Source organism: Lycium ferocissimum, chromosome 10 (assembly GCF_029784015.1).
Source record: "Lycium ferocissimum isolate CSIRO_LF1 chromosome 10, AGI_CSIRO_Lferr_CH_V1, whole genome shotgun sequence".
Classification (NCBI taxonomy): domain Eukaryota; kingdom Viridiplantae; phylum Streptophyta; class Magnoliopsida; order Solanales; family Solanaceae; genus Lycium; species Lycium ferocissimum.
This window is the reverse complement of record NC_081351.1, coordinates 63,579,635-63,602,295: the sequence shown is the minus strand read 5'-3', so window position 1 is coordinate 63,602,295 and position 22,661 is coordinate 63,579,635. Positions and strand designations below refer to the sequence as shown.

At 36.4% G+C, this 22,661-nt stretch overlaps 1 protein-coding gene across 3 annotated transcripts; it reads right to left on the bottom strand.

The window, feature by feature from the left end:
* Positions 1 to 1,987: 1,987 nt before the first annotated feature.
* On the bottom strand, positions 1,988 to 6,138 carry LOC132034478 (cation/H(+) antiporter 15-like). 3 transcript variants are annotated; one of them, XM_059424850.1, is made up of 4 exons: positions 5,591 to 6,138; positions 4,405 to 4,876; positions 3,881 to 4,233; positions 1,988 to 3,505 (listed from the first exon to the last, which is right to left on the bottom strand). In XM_059424850.1, the coding sequence occupies exons 1-4, from the start codon at positions 5,846 to 5,848 to the stop codon at positions 2,324 to 2,326; spliced, it is 2,265 nt and encodes a 754-aa protein (XP_059280833.1). In that variant the 5' UTR covers positions 5,849 to 6,138; the 3' UTR covers positions 1,988 to 2,323. The 3 variants fall into 3 exon arrangements, with proteins under 3 accessions (XP_059280833.1, XP_059280832.1, XP_059280834.1); XM_059424849.1 differs by having other exon boundaries at positions 3,881 to 4,876; positions 5,591 to 6,137; XM_059424851.1 differs by having other exon boundaries at positions 3,881 to 4,892; positions 5,591 to 5,721.
* Between the last annotated feature and the right edge of the window lie 16,523 nt (positions 6,139 to 22,661).

The following is a 22,661-nucleotide window of genomic DNA, read 5'->3' as shown; positions in this document are numbered from 1 at the left end:
TTTTATTTGAGCAAAAGGCTCGCACATATTCATTCTTTGGAACTCAAATAGAAGAAGAGGCATATGACTAGACCTCATGTCGATGGATATTACATGGACACCTATACTTACTGTCTATTAATCTCATTTGATACCTTCCGAACTTGTACTCTAGTCCTCTGAATCATCTTACCAACGGGAAGAACTATGTTCATCTATGTTAACGTGATTCATCTTAAGGACGTTCTACAACCCAATAATGGTAACTTGGGTACTGTCAACATGGCTCATCTTAAGTCGAGGACAATAGGTCTATAATGATTACCTAACATCGTCAATATGATTTACCTTAAGTAACGATCTAGAATTCATTAACGGGACTCTCAAACTCATCTATCTAACTAAGCCTCAATAGAATCTAAAGTCTGTCAAAGAACCTCTGAAGCTATTCACCTGATTGACCTTATTTTATAATCTATAACCAATCAGCAATCACCTAAAAGCTAGCCATACAGTTCATCCTAAGTATCATTCATCACCCGTTAACGATATCAGAAACTATCGACATAATCCATCTTAAGTCACCCTCTATGCCACAATTATGACCATATGAAGGCTATTGACATCATTCATCTTAAAATAACGGTCTATAACCCCTTCAACCATACATTAGAAACTCTTGTCCTGACTTATCTTAAACGAGATATATGACCCTCTAACGGTACTCTTGAAACTCGACTACAGGAGTGGAACAATTGTATAAGATACCGATATCAAAACACATAACATAGCTCTTATTCAACTTATGAAACATATAACATGGAACCTATACAGTTTTCGTAACTCTAGACTTCACAACACACATAGAGAAACAAATAATGGGAGTCGTGCCATATTGGTGAGTTAAGGAATAGCCTTACATACTTTTACTTCTGAACCTCTGTCGATGACAATGAAACCATCCTTCCTTACAAGTTAACCTACAAGAAACACGATAACGCTAATACTAAACTTACAAATAAACATGAGGACCCAATGACGAACGGCAAGCTCACTTTATGATAATAATACGGCATTTCGCCCCGCTCTTCTTCCTTACAAGCTCCAATACAACAACAACACACAAACACAACCGTTTTTCCTCCCCTCCGCCGAACTTTGACGAAACTTATTTTCTCCGATTCGTTTAACCTCTAATCCTCTCATAGCTTTTTAACACTGTTATAAACATTTTATAACCTCATGAATGACTTTAATCCCTTCAAAATCATCTTTGTTTAACCATGATGCATCCTAATACTAAGGTACGGGGTGTTACAAGTCCAAATCCAGTCCTACCCGCCCATTTGACACCCTTAGTTTAAAGAATAGATGTACCCTTTAAGATTGTCAATGCCTTGTCATAAAGGATAGATATATTTCTTGTTTAAGTAGAATATTTATGTTATTTAGAAGGATATTTATGTAATTTGAATCTTATGTTTTGTATTTCCCATTTTTTTTGGTACTCCATCCGTCTCAATTTATAAGAAAGTGTTTGACTGAGCACAAAATATATGAATGAAATGATGACTTCCAAAACTTGTGGTCTAAATCAAGTCATAGATATTTGTGTGACTTTAGAAATCTCTTTAAGAATAGAATAGAAAAAATCTAAAGCTAAATCATTACTTCTTCAGTCCCAGAACGACTGCTTTAGTTATTATTTGGACAGTCAAAGGATGTTTTTCTTTGACCATAATTTGTTTAGATACTTTCTAAATATTTTGTATTGCAAAATTATTGTGACGTATAGTATTTTTAGTGCAGTTTCTAAATATGTAAGTTTTATTTCAAAAAAATTAATGATTCTATGTCTGAATTCACATCGAACATTAGCTAGTTTGACCCTCGTAATCTGAATCCAGACAGTCTTTTTGGGAGGGAGGGAGTACTAAATTTTGAAAGATGTCATCTTCGAACTGACTAAAAAGTAGAGACTGACATATAGATTAGGTTGGAGAGAATATAATACAGATGTTGGCTTGAGATTATTTTAAGTGGGAAAAAGGATTTATGTAACCGATCACAACTTGTTTGGGGCTAAGGCGCAATTGTTGTGGTTGGATCACCCTCAAATATAAGTGGATCTATCAAAGAATACACAAAAAAGGAACTCAAGAAACTTAAAACTCAAGGTAGTATCTATTTAGAAGGAAAAAGAAATCCCTCTAAAAATAAAAAATTGAAAATATCCTGTACAAGCTAGCTAGATGCTAAATCATTTCTCAACCCTCTTGAAAGATCATCATTCGTCTTTTCTATCTCAAAAATTGTTCAAAATTAGCATGATATTTTTAATTTATCATAGAATTGAATCTCCAGGATTGAGCTGTGCATGTTGTTGCACCACTAAAACTGAAGCTGTGGAAGAAAAGTCTGATGTGAGCAAGAGATCCCCAATGGATCCCAGCTCGGGGCAGTCGCTCCACTCATCTAAGCCACCCTTGAGCGGCGAAAAGAAGGCCAATCCTCTTCCTACCACATAGAGATCAAAATCCTGACCTAGTGATCTTATTGTTTTCACAGTTTCTGCCCCATTACCAGATATCTCCTCTGTATAAACAACTGAAATATCATTCTGTACCTTGTGCCTAAACTCATTTACAAATAAGTCATCAGCTTGCTTTTCAGCTTCACCTTCCATTGTGAGAGATAAATCTGCATCACCATTTTGTGTGGCTGAACTTTCATCCAGAATAAACCTCAAAACTGTTAGAGCTACCTTTGGATGTCTTGCCATCCGTGAAGCAAAGGCCAACGCCTCTCTGTCATCAGGCCCCCCTATAAAGATCATGGCAATTTTGCAACTCCTACTTCTACCTTCGTCTTTATTAGTAGTTAACAATGTGCCAAAACCACGATCTACAAGAATACCAACAGTGCAAGGTGCAGTTGCTAAAGTATTATTATTTACATCTTTGTAAGCAGGATTCATTTCTTCCATGTTATTGTGGATAGTCTGTCTCTTGTGGAATGGGAGAATGATTAGTGTCACCTGCTTTTCCTCAGCAAGACTGCAGACATCTTCATGCATTGTGCCATAAGGAGATATAGCAGTCAACAGTTGAACCGATAGCGTTGGACTTTGATGCTCTAAGTTCTTGAATGCAGCAATTAATTGGTCAGTTTGTCCGTCTACTCTACTGATGCTTTCTGAGCTAGTCCCACCGGCACCATGAACAATGAGCAGAGCAGTAGTATGTTTTTTTAGCTGCATGAGCTGAAGAGCAAAGACACAAATTGGGGATCTTTTGGAGGCATGAGAGATTTCCAGGAGTGCAGTAATTCCAGCCACAGTTTGTACTTCATGAATACATGTGAGGATTCGGAGCTCAGTATCCGGTTTTAGGTCCTGTAACACCCTGTGTTGGCTTGGTAAGAACTTCTTTGTACGTCTATACAGGAAGTTCACAATTGGTAATGTTGCTATGCTCATGATAAATATAGTAAACAACATGATGGCAAATCCATCTTCATTCATGACCTGGACAGGCAATAACATTGGGTTAGGTTATGAGTACAATACACATATAAGACTAAATTTCAAAGTAGAAACATTAACAACCAATAAGATATTGATATGCATACTTCAATTGCATATCTCGTGGAACAACTATCACACTTTATTCTCATTACCTCATCTAGTAATGCAATATCAAATTTTATGTTTTGTATAAGACATTTGATTGGGTGTTCTTCTGTCCAATAAAATAAAGGAGATACAATAAATAAATATGTACAACTAAACTAACTTGTGATCATTACTTTAGAATTACCAGCATGACCTAATCAATTATAATGTATATTTCTAGAATAACTATAATTTTTTATGAGAGGGAGAGAAAGAGGGAATACGTACAGTATGGTCACGCCCCAAGCTCATTGCCATGACAGCTATCAGGCCTTTGGTGTTCATCAGGACTCCAAGAGTAAATCCTTCATGCAACGACATCCTATAGAAGTAAGAAATAGCAACAGTACAGACAATCTTTGGTATGAAAGACAAGAAGCAAACGAGAACCATCATAAGCATGTCCTCTCTGTTAAATCCACCAAGATGAGTCCTCATTCCCAAACTAGCATAATAAAGAGGGAGCAACAAGTCAGACGCAAAGCCTTGTAGCATCAACACAAACCTATGCCCCAACAGATCTGGTGGTATGATAAGACCAAATACAAATGCACCAAGCAGAGAGCTCACTCCACATATATCTGTAATCAACCCACAAGCCAAGACCATTGTGAGTATAGTACAAACTGTTGCTTCACTATAGTCTTCTCCTTCTCGGGTCGTCTTCCTAATCACCCATAAAAGTGCCGGACGAATTACAAAAATACTGAAAATGATGAATACTATAGCACTAAACAATGACAAGTACGTACTTGAATTGCTACTAGTTACTGCTAATGAGAGTACAAGGAGAACCCACGAGGAAAAGTCATTTACAAAGGCAGAAGACATGGCTATTCTTCCAATTTCTGAATGGAGGAGCTTTAATTTTGCAAATATTTCGGCTATAACAGGAAGGCCAGTGACTGAGAGTGCTACACCCCAGTAAAGGAAACCCCATCTGAAATTCTCTGGATAGTCCGCGATAAAAGCGTATAAGGAAGCTCCAAAAAGAAAGGGGAAAAGAGCTCCAGAAATACCAACGCCAAGGGCTTTGGGGCTAACACTTGTTAATGCTATTAAGTCCATTTCTAACCCAAGAAGAAATACATGATAAATTAGTCCAAGGTTTCCTACGGTCTCCATTGTCATAATTCGAGAGGCTGCAAATATAGAACCCAGTGCTGGAATATGTTTTCGCGCAAATTCACTTGCAATTGCAGTTGATCCCACCAGTATACCAGCCTGTCAAAAGCATTGTCTCAGGAAACCAAATGCACAGCTGACATTCTCAAGAAAAATTGGCTTACGATTTGAAAACAAAGAATTTGCTTCTTCTCTAAAAAAGATTCGCACAATCAATTACCCTTCGAGTCTTACATTTTTCTAATGTGCAGCTTTATCTTTGATATGACATTGCTACTTCACCTCCAAAACTTGTATTTATTTACAAGTATCCAATAATGTTAACAAACTGTTAACTATACATATCAAATGCAGCCAAAGATGACTTAATCTCATAAGAGCAGCTAACCTAGAAATATAGCATCAAGCCTCTACTGGTTGTCTCCATGCCTGACTGTGACAAAAATATAACGCAAGACTGCTGAATTACAAATCCTTATAATAAACCAACTAACGAAACCATCTAAAACAGTTTCAAGTAAGAACACTCAACTTGCCAAGCAAGATATGAGAATCTTTGTTTAACTCGGAATTAGATACTTGGTTTCCATATATATACTAGATGTTTGGCCGGGTATGGAATTTATGATATTCATTTTGACTTAGATATATGTTATTAGTGGGAGAAAATAAAAAGGCAGAGAAACATTCAAATTTTTGAATAATTTAATGAATTAAGATTGGTGACAATTTAGAAAGTGGGATAAAAAAAAAAAAAAAAAGAGAAGAAATGGTGTGGAATAGGTAAGAGATTTCGAGTATGATAAGCGTTACCAGCAATTCAGCAGCGAAATGGGGTTGGCGGAGAGGTTTGAGGAGGAGGAGACAAAGGCGGGTGACAGAAAGAACAATAACAAGTTGAAAGATGAATATTGGGAGTTTGGATTCCAAAGGGTTGATTTCTTCCCATATGCCATTGTCTGTAACGGTATCAGTGAGGTAACATAATTTGCCAACACCCACAGTTGGTCGACTCCCTCGGACATTATACGTTGCAAGTTCTGGCACTTTCAGAAATTTCGGATTAACCATTCTTCAATTTCTTCCTATTTTCTCTTCACTTGTCTTCCTCCTGCGGCCACTTTGGCGACAGTTCAAGCTGCCACCTTTGGACCTTTTTTTTTTTTTTTTTTTTTTTTTTGGCGTTTTCGGTGCATAAAAGGGAAAGGAAAATATGGAATAGCTGAGAGAATGGGTTTAGAAATGAGAAGATCTTCACTGGCCATGGCGGTTTGATCGTATGTAGAGAACTACAAATGGATGGTTGGCCGTTCTGTATGGGTTTCACTAGTTGCTTTACAGCTTGTTTGGATGGTTATTATATATTGTACTGTATGGTGTTGTTAGATTATATATAATGTTTGTTTTGATAGTTACTTTAATTTTATTGTATCATATCGTTAGGTTCATCGTCAAAAAGTCTCATTTTATGTGACGATCATTTTGGTGTTATCGTGTCGTTACCTTATTTATTTTTTCTTATTTTAATTTTTATTTATTATCTAATAATTATATTTTATCCTTTATTCTTCCTTTTTATGATATATGTACACCGTGCCCTATTTTTCTTATAGGTTTATCCTTCAAATCGTTGATGTCGAACATCATGTAACGATAAGAAACAATACGATATATTCAAAAGTCGTATTCATCAATACAATACAATATAACAAGATAGAATACGATACATTATGAAATAATACATAACAACCATCCAAACAAAGTGTTTAATATGAGAAGGAAAAAGAACAAAACGAAGGGTGGGTGTGTGGGTGTGTGTGGGTGGGAGGGGGGGGGGTTTGGGGAGGAAAAGTAAAGGCAGAGTAGTAAGGCAAACTATAGAATTTTTCTTGGTTCCGCAATAACTGCACGTGGGAAGTGCATCATACCTCCTTTACCGGATTTTACTCCTCGCCATTTCTCAATCTCTCCAATTTCTCAAGTTCCTATTTAGATTTTTTTTTTTTACTCTTATCCTATTTACATATTAATGGTCCAAATTTATTTAACTAAAGAATAGGACTAATCATAGTTAATAACTTAATATACCTATACTAGTGAATATGTTCGCGCTTCGTGCGCTCTAAAAATACCTCATTAGACTTTATGAAATAATATTTTTCTAGTAGCAAAATATTAAACTCATCATGATTACTTTAATTTATGGTTCCTCTGATGAACTTATTTTGCAGTTTAGATTCTATATAGTTAGATGAATTCCTTCAACAAAAATGCTTATACATATAATAGAAAGATACTCTCTTCAGTAGTGTCAAGCTATATCATGTTGAATTAGCAAATAATTAATAATACCAAAATCAAGGAATGAAAATAGTACTAACAGAACAAAAGAGAAAGCAATTGTAGTGCATAGTTTTCATTATCTCCTTACAGTAAGAATTTGTAGCCTCTTTTTCTTTACAACCCGGCAAAGGATTAAAACATGCACGTGTTAAAAGAATAACAGTAATGTAATTATTCCACAAAGAACACAATAAAATAATTTGAAGACAAATAAATCATTGTAAAGATGTACACGAGCCTCATTCGAAAAGGCTATACTTTCCCAAACCAAAAATTCATTAGAAGTTCTCATTAATTGGAGGCGCTCCATTGGCTTGACCTATCCCCAAGTTTTGTTCTCCAAACAAAAGCAGGCTTGTGAATCTTTGTTTCCCTCTATTAGAAATCCCAAAAGCCTCACCAGATTTTATAAAAGAAGTCCCAAAAGTCTCTTCAATAAAAAGTAAAACTTCAATACCATTCTGCAAAACAACATCTCATTGGTGATTTTCTTTCATTCAACTTATTTTTATACACTCGAAAGCCACTATGAAAGAGACAATTATTCCCCTGTATTAAAAAGACCAAAAGCCAATCATTATTAATTTTAGTTAAACTTTAACGTATCCATATTAATGGCCTTCATTTTGGCCATATAAATTCATCAATTACTTATTACCAGATTGATGAGAGTAGACAAGGGTTTTAGGAAAAGTTAATATATAGTATTAATGGTGAAATAAATAATAAGGCTATCAATAGTTTTCTGCAATTTTTTTAAAGAAAAAAGCATAAATTCTAGATAAAATTAAATTAAATGGAGATCCTGGTGTAAGAGAGGTTCCACAATAACACAGGAATGAGCGGAGTAGTAAATTTTGAGACATTTAAGTATTAATATTAAATAATATAAAGGAATAGAGGAGTATTAAATGATTTTTTTTTTTTATAATAATAAGTAAATAGAAATGTTGGAGAGATTGCAAAAAAAAAAAAAACACGAGAGAAAAGATATTAAGGATCCTTGGCCAAAGTGAGGTGCCACATCACTTCCCTAATGCCTAGTCTTATCTTATATATATATATATATATATATATATATATATATATATATATATATATATATATATATTCTAGGAAAAAATTATACTCTCTAACTTTAGCAAGAAACAAAGTTAGGACATGATATGCATAAAAACTGCCACTGAGGGCCATGATATGCATAAATATACTCTATGCGTGTGTGTATATAACGCCATCAAGATGCATATACTACATATACGCGCATATAGTGCCATTAGACCTCTGTGAGCATCATCATCATCATCATCATAATAACCAACTGATCAGTTGTGCAATGTACCATACATATACGCGTATATAATGCCATCAAGATACATATATAGATGCATGAAGATCATTAGGACACCTTATGAGTGTACTGAAGTGACGTAAGGTCGTTACACCTCCAACTATCATTATGTGACTAACATGCCGTCATACTTTCCATTATCAACCAAGGAGTACAAGACATAATGTACTTATGAAGCATAGATGTGAAAAATGAGCATAATCATCTCTATTACTACGAGTAGAGCCATCTTTGGAAAGAGACGTTTAGTTACATTTCGTTCAATTTAGATCATGCCAAAAGAAAAAAGTTAGCCTTAACATACCTTATATCTAACCAAAATGTATCAAGCCGGAACGCTGTCTGCAACCAGCAATAAGGGTACTAACGTTAATTACGAGTAGTTGAACAATCCCCAATCGAGCGGCAAGCTCGTTCTATATAAAATCAGACAGCATCTCCCCCATTTTCCGTACTTTACCAAGTCCATAAAAACAACAAGAACACATACAATCTTCAACTATATACTTCCAGCACCACAACACACCCAAACAGCACAACAATATTCAATATCGAGTTACAACTTCTACTCCACATCTTGCATGTTTTCAACCATCCAACATGTCAAGAACCTAAACTAACTCTTATACATGAAGAATAACAAGATTCTTACCTTAAATCTCCAAAACCAGCCACAAATTAACTTAGAACAACCTCAAAACAATCCAGCAATTCATAACTACATCATATACGATTTTCGACCTTCACTTTGTAGATTCTCAACCAAACAATCTGGCCAAAACATATATAAGCTCAAATACATGTAAAAGAGACATAATCTTACCACAAGAAACAAGAATGACTAATTATCTGTGTTGGCACTAGCACATTTGAGTTTTGATAATTGGCAAAATGTACAAATGCCTGTGAACCAGTTGAGAAACAGGTGGGAAAAGCATGCAGCAAAAGATGGTTAGAACAGGTCCATAGACATGTTCTATCACAAAGAGTCATCAGGTGCAGTTGATGAATGGTTAAGAAGAGATCATGAAGCAGAAAAGGTGAAGATGACTCAGACTATTTTGTTCAAAGTAAAGAGAGTTGCAGAAAAAGTATATGAACAAGATCTGCAAACATGTTCCAGCACAGAGCAAGAAAATAAACAGAGTCACAGAGTGAGACAAGGCTGAAGACATGATTTCTTCAAGCAGTGAAAAAATAAGAGCAACACATGATCAATGAAACAGCAGTCAACATGTTTGATCATTAATCACAAAAGCATACCCAAGACAGAGTTGCAGGAATGAACAAGAAAGGGATGATGAAACAAGTTTGTGAACATGTTCCATCACAGACATTGCAGAGACTCAGAGGCAGACGAACCAGGTGGATGAAACAGTTCGTAAAAATGTTCCAGAGTAAGTCCTACAACAACTAGGATTTGCAATTTTATAGTAAAGACTTGGCAGTCAAGTGTGCAGATTTCCTTGCCATATTTTTTGGGATTAGTAAGACTTCTACAAGGACAAGAAGCAGACTCAACAAGGCAAGAATCCAAGTACAACAACCCTAACATCTCATGGGTCTAATTGAAGAAGGATTTGTATTTTACCAATCTGTTGTGCACTCAATGTTATAAATATCCAAGTCTTACCAAGAAGAAGGTTTGCACACCCACAAAGAGAGATTTCAAAATATTGAGCTGTCAAAAGATTCATCAAGAATATTCAGAATCTTGGCGTGTGTACCTAGTACGAGAAGACGATTGAAGAAGATGTAGAATAACGTTTACGTTTGTAGTTCTTAAGTCTAGAAAAACTTTATTAGGTTGGTCTATTGAGTTGTACTTTATCTGCTTTATTAGAAGCAGCCAAGTTAGTACAAAAACATTGTAAATTCTTTCAAGTTGAGAATTGAGTTGAAAGTTATTTACTAGTCTTGGGAAATTTGTGAGATAGGGATTAGAGGTTAGTTCCTCGGTTACAGGGATTGTAACTTGAATTTGCAGAGGCTCATCATTTTAGTGGAGTTTTGGGAAAAATCCTACAGAGGTGTAGGTCGTGGCATTTATCACCTTTGTGAGCTGCGTGGTTTCCATGTAAAAAACATTGTGTTCTTTACTTACCTGCAATTTATATTCTGCAGGGCGCTAGCATAGAACATGTAGAGTAACGTGTTCCATCCTATAGGTGAAAATTGGATACTTTATAGGATAGGAAGTAGGTCGTGCAACCCAACAAGTGGTATCAGAGCAGGTTCTCCCCAAAATGGCTAACACCTTAGGAGAAGATCATGATGAGTGTTGCATCACTATTAAGGACGTGGTAAGAAGAACTCAGGCTCCCCAATCAAGCTTCTAAGATGAAGGCAAAACTTAAGAAGGGAAGGAGTATTGACAAACCACAGGACAGAGAATGCTTTAAGTGCAAGAAGACTGATCACAAAATCAAAGATTTCCCACAATGGGTAATCGAATGGAAAAGAGAAAGAGCAGAAAAGGAAAGATTGAAGGATTCACTCAATGATCAGAAGAGAAACTATATTGTTGAAGAAAATGAAAATCCCTCCACACTCATGACTAACAAGAAGTCAAACCCAGAGAAGGACTCAGGTTAACCTATTCTTGACTTAAAAGATAAGTTAGATCACTTCTCTAAGGAGATCGTATCCCTAATGATCGCTCTCCTAGATGAACACATGACATGAGCATAAATAGAGTTGAGTCATTTAATGCCCTCTATGGACTAAGAAACGAGTTCATGAAAAGTGTAGCCAGCAAAGAGAAGGAAAAAAGGGAAAAATACTCCCTAAAAGAACAAGTCACTCAACTAAGTTCATCTATCATAGCTCTACAATATGAAGTCCTAGAGCTAACCATTAAGACTGAATCCATAAAAATCAGTCACGACTAATTTGAGGCTGAAGCTGATTTGAAAAGGATGAAAAGAGAGCTACTCGAAGAAAGGAAAAACACTAGGAAAATCAGCATAAGATTAATAAAAGAAGAAGTTGATCTAGAAATATGACACAATCATCTCCACTGCTCTCAAATCCCACCAACCGGATGAACAAAAAATAAACCTAACTCTGGGAGGAATACTAAGATTGTCAACAGAGCTAGAACAGGGGTGAGGAACAAGTCCTTAAGAGAGGTGTCAGGATGAAAAAAATAAGAAATCCACTAGCTCCGGTGTTTGAAGAAAAGGACCTAAGATTGCATGGGTTCTTATAACTAACCCTTAAATATTTTGCAGGTAGGAAGAGGAGTAGAAGGACACATGTTAAATCAACATAAAAAATAAAAGCCTCTCAAAAGCAAAAAATGATGATAGAATACAAACTCTGCTCGCTCAGATTCAGAAAGGAATGAGCCAATAAAAGGACTAGAAGGCAAGATGATAGGGGGAACTTGTAAGAAAGAGAAAATAATCCCGATTGCATAAGTATCTCAGAAGTTGCGTAGAATAAATACTATAGATCATGTTATGCCTAAATTGAAAAATTACATTCTACTCAGTCTTGTACATTCACTTGTATGTCCTTTACCATGATATGCATCTACCACATAAGATATAATGAATAGTGAGTGTCACAGAAATTAGTCTGGATGCTGAAATTGTGGAGAAGTCATCAAAGGTATGTTCACTATCATTGTCTGTTAAATAAACGTACAGATTGAGAAAGGAGTTTTATTTTGAACTAAAGTGTGTAACCATCCTTTTTCAAAAGAGGAACCCCACTCCTTATAACAAGTGACCCACTCACATCCAAAGAACATTACCCTCATAGCAAAAATTATTCTCCACTCTCTCTTTCCTCTCAAATTTTGCCTTAATCCCATGGAATAACAAGCTTCTACATATGTTTCTCCTCAAAAGCCTCAAACCTCCACCCAAATCGCGCGCGACCCCATCTCATTCGCTATTGAGACAATGTTAAGACCAAATATCCCTAAGTCATCCCTCCCAGAAAGCTAATAAATGTCACGACCCAACCCCGTAGGACGTGACTAGTGCCCGAGCTGGGCACCCGTACGAACCTGTTAATCATAATCATTATATATGATTAGATGTACATAAAAGTCGGATGTCGGACCATAGCTAGCATGATCGAGGATCTTATACAAACGAGAAAACAATGAAACGTCGCCCCAAAGTCAGTCACAAATATATACATATCGCCGTCAAAATCCGGCGGATAATATTACATATAAGCCGTAAGGCTATCATAGTATAGGGGGACGTCCAAATCACAACTCATACAGATACAACCGAACAGTGATTACCCATAACCCACACATATGTCTACAGACCTCTAAGAGTCATAACAGAATCATATGACGAGACAGGGCCCCGTTGTACCCCTGAATAAACATATGCATATGCACAATAACGAATACGAACAAAGTATGGGCTCGGAACAAGGGAGTGCTCCAAGACACCAACAGAACCCTAAGCCGGTGGATCATCCAAGCCGGTATCCGTACCGCGCGCATGAAACGCGGCCCGAAGAAAGGCGGGGTCGATGACGAAATATGTACCGAGTATACAAAGCAAAAAATATAGTAAACGGGATCGTAATCGGAATAAGAAGTACGAGAAAATAAATGCAAAATCCGAATACCAAAATACTTACTTATCAAAACACAAATCGTGCACGGGCTCTTAGAATATGGTCGCCCGCCCGTCATTGGCGCCATAACACATCATACTCAGAAGATTTCATATCTCCGAAACCCGACATATCACATATCACATATACACGGTACCGGCCCTATAGCGAAGGCTCGGCGAACCGGACACATCATAACACCAAATATACACGGTACCCGGCCCTATAGCGGAGGGGCTCGGCGAACCGGACACATCATACTCCAGAATATAACATAGTGCGCACGACAACATAATCGGCCGGGACTGCGAAAGATATAACAACCATATGCACGAGCGAGTCGTGGGAGACTATATGCGGTTTAAATCACTTTCAAAAACTCCATAGAATAGTCAAAACGAATTATCATTTAAAATCGAGAGAATAGTCAAATCAAGGTTTCCCGAATGCCACACGGGAACATATCAAATAGAACTTTGGAAAATCATAGATACGTATCAAAATCATATGAAGTAGCTTATAGAAATCAAGAACGTAACCGTACTTGGAAGTCGGGATAATAGCCATACTAAGTTCTTTCAAAAGTCATCAGAACTACATAAAGGAAAGTCGCGGGACCCACGGATGGGTATTAACCCACGCCGGGCCCGCCTATGGAAGACATAGTTATTATACGCTACAGAATCTCCTACGAGCATATCGAGGCGATCCGGCTCGCAATTCTACGAAAGTTACGGCCCTTTTTTGACGTAGAACTTTTTAAGAACAAAACTTTTTATGCAACATTTGAAAACCAATTATTCCAAAGGCATAAGGGCCATTATTCCATTACATTACGAATGTCAAAGATAAAATGCAAATAAGAATTGTAGGCATACTCGGATCGCAAGAATAAAATTTCTTCGAGGCTCGTGTCATAGCCTATTCACAACTAAGGCATGCCAAAAGAAGGAAGGATTAAGCCTTACATACCTTGTCCACTTCCTAGCTAATCCGAATTTAATTCTCGGCTTCCCAAAATCTATAACAATGTCATTAGACACCAAACATCAATCATAAGCGCTTAGAAATCCAATTCTAAGTTAGCATTTCATTTACAGAAATTTGGACAGCATTTCCCCTATAAAGTCAACAACCCCAAGAATTCAACTCGGCCAAATCTTCAACAACAATACCAACAATCATACTAACAACATCAACAATTAATTCAAAATGCATTCTAACGTCAATAACTCATTTCTACAAAATTCGACAACATTTCCATTTACGTTCAAATTAGCCACATACAATCAAACCAACACTAATGCACACATATTCAAGTACTAATCCGAAACCATTCAAACAAGATTCAAGAACACTTCAACCAATCTACACAACATTCCACACGGCCCAACCAACTTGCAACCTTACCCGAAACCCTCCAATTTCCATAGGAACAACAACAATACATGTTTTTCTTCCAAATTCATAAACTACATCAATAATCCGCATTTTAACAACATCATTCTCATAAATTCCAGAAACCATATTAAAATCACATTATCTTCTCTAACAACTTACAAACGACTCCGACTTCCATTTAAATCATTAAACCATCATTTTCATTATGGAATCCATATCAACAACAACCAAAATATTAAATAAAAATTAGTTCATCACTCCAACATAACCAACACCTACACGGCTTCACTTCAACATACCATATTTCATGAATTTCCACACACCACAACACATATAAACCATCCATAACATATGAAAAGAGGATTAAAACTTACCTTCTTCACTTAGTTCTTCAACATTTTCTTGTTCCCATGCTCCTCTAATTCCAAATGAAATTATATCGCGACTATCGTTGCCGGCTTCGATTAGTACTTCGTAGCTTGAAATCTCACTCAAAATCCTCAATTTTAGGTGGCATGAGAGGCCCTTTTTATGGCTGAATTTTTTGGAAATATTGGGAAATTTTGTGCTGAAAAAAAATGAGATTTTTGTCCCTTAAAACAGAATCTTTGAAGTCGATTTTACGGTAGCTACAATCTGTAGCGGTACTGTAGCGGTACCGCGGGAATGTTGTTTCTGTGTCGACAGTTCAGTTTGTAACGTCTATAATTCTCTACTCCGATGTCCTATCAATGAACGGTTTGTTGCATTACAAACTAGACTCGACAAAATTCATTTTAGGGTTTTGAAACACCTTAAAACTCCACATATACTATGAGATATGCGCCTCCAAAGTTGACTAAAATTCGTCCCGCGCTTCTCAAATTTTCGTCGAACTTATTTTCTTCAATTTGCTCAATCCCGAAATATTCCGAAATTCTCCATACATGATATTTATCACTTATTACACTAATAATGGCCATGTTCCCGTGTTTCAAAATATTCTTTCCCGATTACGACTTACGAGATCGTAATTCACCCTTTTTCTTCGTTGTTACATACTCTCCATGGCTTGTGCCTTTCAAAACATCCCATTACTACGATGAGGTACATGTCAAACTCATGCTCTGAAAATGCGGGGTATAACAATAAATATGGTCCAAACCTCTAACCACAAGTCCAAAACCCTAGGAAAATCAGCAAGAGCGTGTCCCACTGATGAATCAATTTACTTTGGTGACTCTAAATTTAATCTATCTCTGGTAAATTTCTCTGATCATTTCGATGTTTTGGAGACATCCAGAAGTTCATTTGAAATTGAAAAAGAAGTATGCAAGAGAATGGTGTGCAAGTTATCAGAATTACAATGAATATACTATATAGGTCGTCTTGAGAAAATTGCTCAAATTTTTGTTCCAAGAGTGGTAATAGTAGAACAGACATGAATAACTTATGTAGTACCGTTCATTGAGGCTTTAGGTTTTGAAAAAGACAAACTTGAGAAACAGCCAGAAGAGGAATGAAGTAAGGAGGGAAGGAACTCACAAGCCTTCAGCAGAAGCAAATCACCTATGAGGATAAATGAAGTTAAAGATAGAGTAAGTTTTTCCTATGTTGGTGAAAATATATGAGGGATGGAAGAAGTAGTTAAAATCGCAAAATCTGTTGAAGAAGTAGTAGCAGAGGTACTGGAAAGTTTTGTTGAAGGTAAAATAAAGGAAACTGAATTAGAAAAGGTTCTTAAAAGCCCAAAAATATTCCAGGAAGAATCACTGTCAGTCGATAACCAAGTGCCGATGGAACATGTCAATAAACCTGGTCAAACACAAGAAAAGGACATAGAATAGAACAGGTAATTCAACCTGATTCAGATAATTCTAACATTAAGAATGAAAACAACGATGAAGATAAAGTACTCATTACTAAATTTGTTGTAAAGAAGGTTAGATGTAGGCTTAGAAAGGCATTAGGAGATGTTTTTAAAGCTTAGATGAAAGGCATTAGGAGCAACGAGAAATTAAGAAGACAAATAAAAGGAAAAGAAAAGATAGATAATTTGACACAACTTAAGATTCAATTTAGCAACCAAAGTTATATTAAAACTAAGACCTCTAAATTATCATCAAAAGAAACACCAAATTCTTAAGGTGACCTCAAGGGAAACAAAGTCCCAAGCAACCAACCTTCTCAACAAAGAATTCAACCAAAAGCTTCAACAAGCTCTCATCTCTTCTCTCTCCAAGATAGAGTCTTACAATTTCACAATTTCAATAATTCATATCATAAAAGTCTACCTAATGAAATAAACTAAGATAGTATTTATACTAAATAGAAAAGGAAGACTACTATGGCTATTACAATAATACCCTTAATGAAGTAAGGGCCTTGTTTGGCTAGTAGTCTTCTCAAAAGAGAGAAAGGCCTTCTTCTCCCTACTTCATCCAAATGAGGCCTATACTTCCATTTTAGCATATTCTTGGGCTTCATGCCTTCAATCCAAGCACCTAGTAAGTCTCCAAAGACGTGATCCCTAGCTCGGCTTGAAATGGATATTCTTGATGAAGCTCGGCTTGTATCATTCTCCCCTTCTTGAAAAGGATTCGTCCTCGAATCTAAACCTTGCAAAACCATAGGGAAGACAAGCAACAACAAGGTCCTCAAAGGATGAGGGTTAGTGTTAGAGTAGCCTACTCTACGAATATGCCAAATATGCACACACTTGTGATATAACCAAGTATCAACCATGATTAAGAAGAACAAGCTCTCATATAGAGCACTAAGAACTTGGTTATCGCAAAGAACATGAAATGAATATATCATAGAGGAACCAATGGTTTCAAAATACCGAAAAGGCAATACCACATTGATTCTACTAGACATGACACACAAATTTGAAATATCACCGAGGTCTAACGGGAAGAATATCCACACATCATGGCCAAGAGAACGATTATCTACCCCATTAGACCCCCTCCCAACATAAGATGCACCCCTAACACAAGCATGAATGTCATCATATGCGAATAGATAGTAAAGAAAGGTTTCACACAAAACAACTTCATCTATGGTGTCCTCACATGTAGCTTCACTATTAAATTCAAGTACATGATCAAGCATACTACTAAGACTCGGAACACACAAGGAAGAGTTAACACTTTGCAAGCAAGTATCACCTCTCTTTTCAAAATACTCCTTCCCCACAAGTGTATTATCATTTCCTAAGGGAGTTTTCTATCATAGGGAAGAGCGTCATCATTCCATAGTGGATTTTCAAATACCATGTAGTCCCCAAAAATGGCTACATTTTCAACATTACAATACATTCCACTAGGCACTTCACTCTCATTAGTCATGTTATCATCAAATAAGACATTATCTTTAAAGAGAGAATAATCAATGAACAATGGCAAGCCGAAGCATGTAATTTCATTCTCAAAAAGACAAATGTCATTTTTCAAAGTACCTTCATTTACATGACTATCCACATGACACACATCACCATCACAAACGGGAGTCTCATCACTCGACACAAAGATAAAGCCAAGAGACTCATTTCCACATTCATCAAACAAGGGTGGGGTGTCACACTCATTCAAATGATCAACTAGAACCACATCATCACTAATCGGAGATTCATTAATCACATCACAAAATTCTTCGACTAGTGGACTAACATTACACTCAAGTTGATCACATGATAATGTATTTTCATTCAAAGCACAAGTGTCAACACTAGGTGGACACAAATCAATCTTGCAAGAAGAATCAATTCGGTCATCTAAAGGATCAACTAGTGTAGGGACACTTTCAACAATGACATTATCATTACATGGTAAAGAATCATTAAAGTCACACAACGACAAGCTACTACTCACACTCACATCACAAACTTGTGCATTCAAAGAGTTGGAAGTGTTGAGTTTAGCTATCGTACCTTGAAGTTCAAACGAAGAATCTTCTTTAGTTGACAAGGTTTCCATGGGAGAAGATTTTTGCAACCTTGCATTCATTGTCTCTTGTGGAATAGCTTGTGGAAAGAGAAGACTCCCACATTTGTCCACTACATACTTGTGCCCCTCTCTTTCATAAGTAGTTCCATGAGTTTCGAACCAATCACGCTCTCTTCGTCGTTTCTCCTTACATTCCGCGATTTCTATCCTACTCTCAGTGATCCAATTGACTATTAAATCTCCCTACCTTGTTGTTCATATCATGCAACAACCTCATCAAATCAACAATTGTAGGTTCCCCGGTGGGAACTTGCATTTCTCCACCTTGATTAGCCATTAGTACCTATTTAAGAAACTCAACAAAGCAAGCAAACACGTTACGTTAGTTAAAAATAACTCACCAAACGCTCAAGTATGCGCACCTTTTGAATGCCTCACAAATTGCTTCGGCTAATGGTTGTATGCTTGTTAATCCGGTTGGGTCACAAGGTCCCGTTCACTACTCGAGGTCAAGAGTGGATTCTTATCGACTCGAAGAAAGAAAGGACGACTCAATTTAAAACAAACACACTTGAATCAAGAAATTAACGATGAAGTTGTAAAAACGAGAAAAGAACGAAAAGAATTGGCTTGAAAGAAAGGACTCAAGAACTAATTAACAACCAAGTAAGGATCAATTACTAGTTGTTAATTAGCTAGGAGAATCAAAGAAGTGAGAAGAAGAAGTGAACAAACCTTGGCCAAACACTTAGACAAATTTGGGAAGTTTTTGGCCAACACTTAGAAAATTCGGAACTGCTTGCATCATGTTTTTATAAGCCGTTCATGTTTCTACAGACCTCTGATTGATGAACGGCTTGTTGATTCGGAAAGTAGACTCTCTGAACTTGAATTTACATATATTATGGGTCCCGTAACTCCTTATACACACAAAGATATATGCCCCCTCAAAGTTGGACCAAAATCTGCCAACACTTAGAAAATTTTTCTAAGTGATAATTTGACACAACTTAAGATTCAATTTAGCAACGTGGCAGATGACGTGGCACTTTTTTTTTTTTAAAAAAAAAATCAAATATTAAAACTAAGATTTCTGATTTTTTTTTTTTTTTTATTATGGGCCCACAAACACTTTTTCACAACTTTAGAACTTTTGGATCACCAAATTCTTCCATATGAAGATTTGACCTCAAGAACAAGAAAATTCAAAAATTCAACTACCCTCAAACCAACTCCAAATTCTCAAATTTTGGATTTAACAAAGAACAAAACCCAATAGCTTTCAACCTTCAATTTCAACCGAATCTCAAGTTCTTGAGTTCTTCAAAGCTTCAAATACCAAAAATGGTAGATCCTTCAAAAATACTCCAAATTTCAAAATTTCAATAACTTTCATCTAATTTCACTTTTTTCTTAAAAGTCTACAAGCTCCAACAAATGAAATAAACTCCAAATAAGATAGTAGATTTATACTCAAAATCAAAAACAACAAACAAGATAAATCAAAAGAATTTGAAGACGATTTTTTTTTTTTTTTTTTTGTTGAATCTCCCAAGACTAGATTTGATGCTAATCTTCGATACAATTGATACAAGAACCGGAAATGAGAAATTAAGAAGATAAACAAAGGAAAAGAAAAGATAGATAATTTGACACAACTTAAGATTCAATTTAGCAACCAAAGTTATATAAAACTAAGACCTCTAAATTATCATTAAAGTTTGACCTCTAGGGTAGCAACAAAAGATCAACAGGCCTCTCAACAAAGAATCAACAAAAGCCTACCAAAGGCCTCAACAAGCTCTCTCTCTAGAGATAACCCTAAAAACACTCAAAATCAATTTTAATAATTCATCAAAAGTCTACCTAATGAAATAAACTAAGATAGTATTTATACTAAATAGAAAAGGAAGACTTAAGGGCCATCCAAATACTTCATCCAAATGAGGCCTATACTTCCATTTTAGCATATTCTTGGGCTTCATGCCTTCAATCCAAGCACCTAGTAAGTCTCCAAAGACGTGATCCCTAGCTCGGCTTGAAATGGATATTCTTGATGAAGCTCGGCTTGTATCATTCTCCCCCTTCTTGAAAAGGATTCGTCCTCGAATCTAAACCTTGCAAAACCATAGGGAAGACAAGCAACAACAAGGTCCTCAAAGGATGAGGGTTAGTGTTAGAGTAGCCTACTCTACGAATATGCCAAATATGCACACACTTGTGATATAACCAAGTATCAACCATGATTAAGAAGAACAAGCTCTCATATAGAGCACTAAGAACTTGGTTATCGCAAAGAACATGAAATGAATATATCATAGAGGAACCAATGGTTTCAAAATACCGAAAAGGCAATACCACATTGATTCTACTAGACATGACACACAAATTTGAAATATCACCGAGGTCTAACGGGAAGAATATCCACACATCGTGGCCAAGAGAACGATTATCTACCCCATTAGACCCCTCCCAACATAAGATGCACCCCTAACACAAGCATGAATGTCATCATATGCGAATAGATAGTAAAGAAAGGTTTCACACAAAACAACTTCATCTATGGTGTCCTCACATGTAGCTTCACTATTAAATTCAAGTACATGATCAAGCATACTACTAAGACTCGGAACACACAAGGAAGAGTTAACACTTTGCAAGCAAGTATCACCTCTCTTTTCAAAATACTCCTTCCCCACAAGTGTATTATCATTTCCTAAGGGGAGTTTTCTATCATAGGGAAGAGCGTCATCATTCCATAGTGGATTTTCAAATACCATGTAGTCCCCAAAAATGGCTACATTTTCAACATTACAATACATTCCACTAGGCACTTCACTCTCATTAGTCATGTTATCATCAAATAAGACATTATCTTTAAAGAGAGAATAATCAATGAACAATGGCAAGCCGAAGCATGTAATTTCATTCTCAAAAAGACAAATGTCATTTTTCAAAGTACCTTCATTTACATGACTATCCACATGACACACATCACCATCACAAACGGGAGTCTCATCACTCGACACAAAGATAAAGCCAAGAGACTCATTTCCACATTCATCAAACAAGGGTGGGGTGTCACACTCATTCAAATGATCAACTAGAACCACATCATCACTAATCGGAGATTCATTAATCACATCACAAAATTCTTCGACTAGTGGACTAACATTACACTCAAGTTGATCACATGATAATGTATTTTCATTCAAAGCACAAGTGTCAACACTAGGTGGACACAAATCAATCTTGCAAGAAGAATCAATTCGGTCATCTAAAGGATCAACTAGTGTAGGGACACTTTCAACAATGACATTATCATTACATGGTAAAGAATCATTAAAGTCACACAACGACAAGCTACTACTCACACTCACATCACAAACTTGTGCATTCAAAGAGTTGGAAGTGTTGAGTTTAGCTATCGTACCTTGAAGTTCAAACGAAGAATCTTCTTTAGTTGACAAGGTTTCCATGGGAGAAGATTTTTGCAACCTTGCATTCATTGTCTCTTGTGGAATAGCTTGTGGAAAGAGAAGACTCCCACATTTGTCCACTACATACTTGTGCCCCTCTCTTTCATAAGTAGTTCCATGAGTTTCGAACCAATCACGCTCTCTTCGTCGTTTCTCCTTACATTCCGCGATTTCTATCCTACTCTCTAGGTGATCCAATTGACTATTAAATCTCCCTACCTTGTTGTTCATATCATGCAACAACCTCATCAAATCAACAATTGTAGGTTCCCCGGTGGGAACTTGCATTTCTCCACCTTGATTAGCCATTAGTACCTATTTAAGAAACTCAACAAAGCAAGCAAACACGTTACGTTAGTTAAAAATAACTCACCAAACGCTCAAGTATGCGCACCTTTTGAATGCCTCACAAATTGCTTCGGCTAATGGTTGTATGCTTGTTAATCCGGTTGGGTCACAAGGTCCCGTTCACTACTCGAGGTCAAGAGTGGATTCTTATCGACTCGAAGAAAGAAAGGACGACTCAATTTAAAACAAACACACTTGAATCAAGAAATTAACGATGAAGTTGTAAAAACGAGAAAAGAACGAAAAGAATTGGCTTGAAAGAAAGGACTCAAGAACTAATTAACAACCAAGTAAGGATCAATTACTAGTTGTTAATTAGCTAGGAGAATCAAAGAAGTGAGAAGAAGAAGTGAACAAACCTTGGCCAAACACTTAGACAAATTTGGGAAGTTTTTGGCCAACACTTAGAAAATTCGGAACTGCTTGCATCATGTTTTTATAAC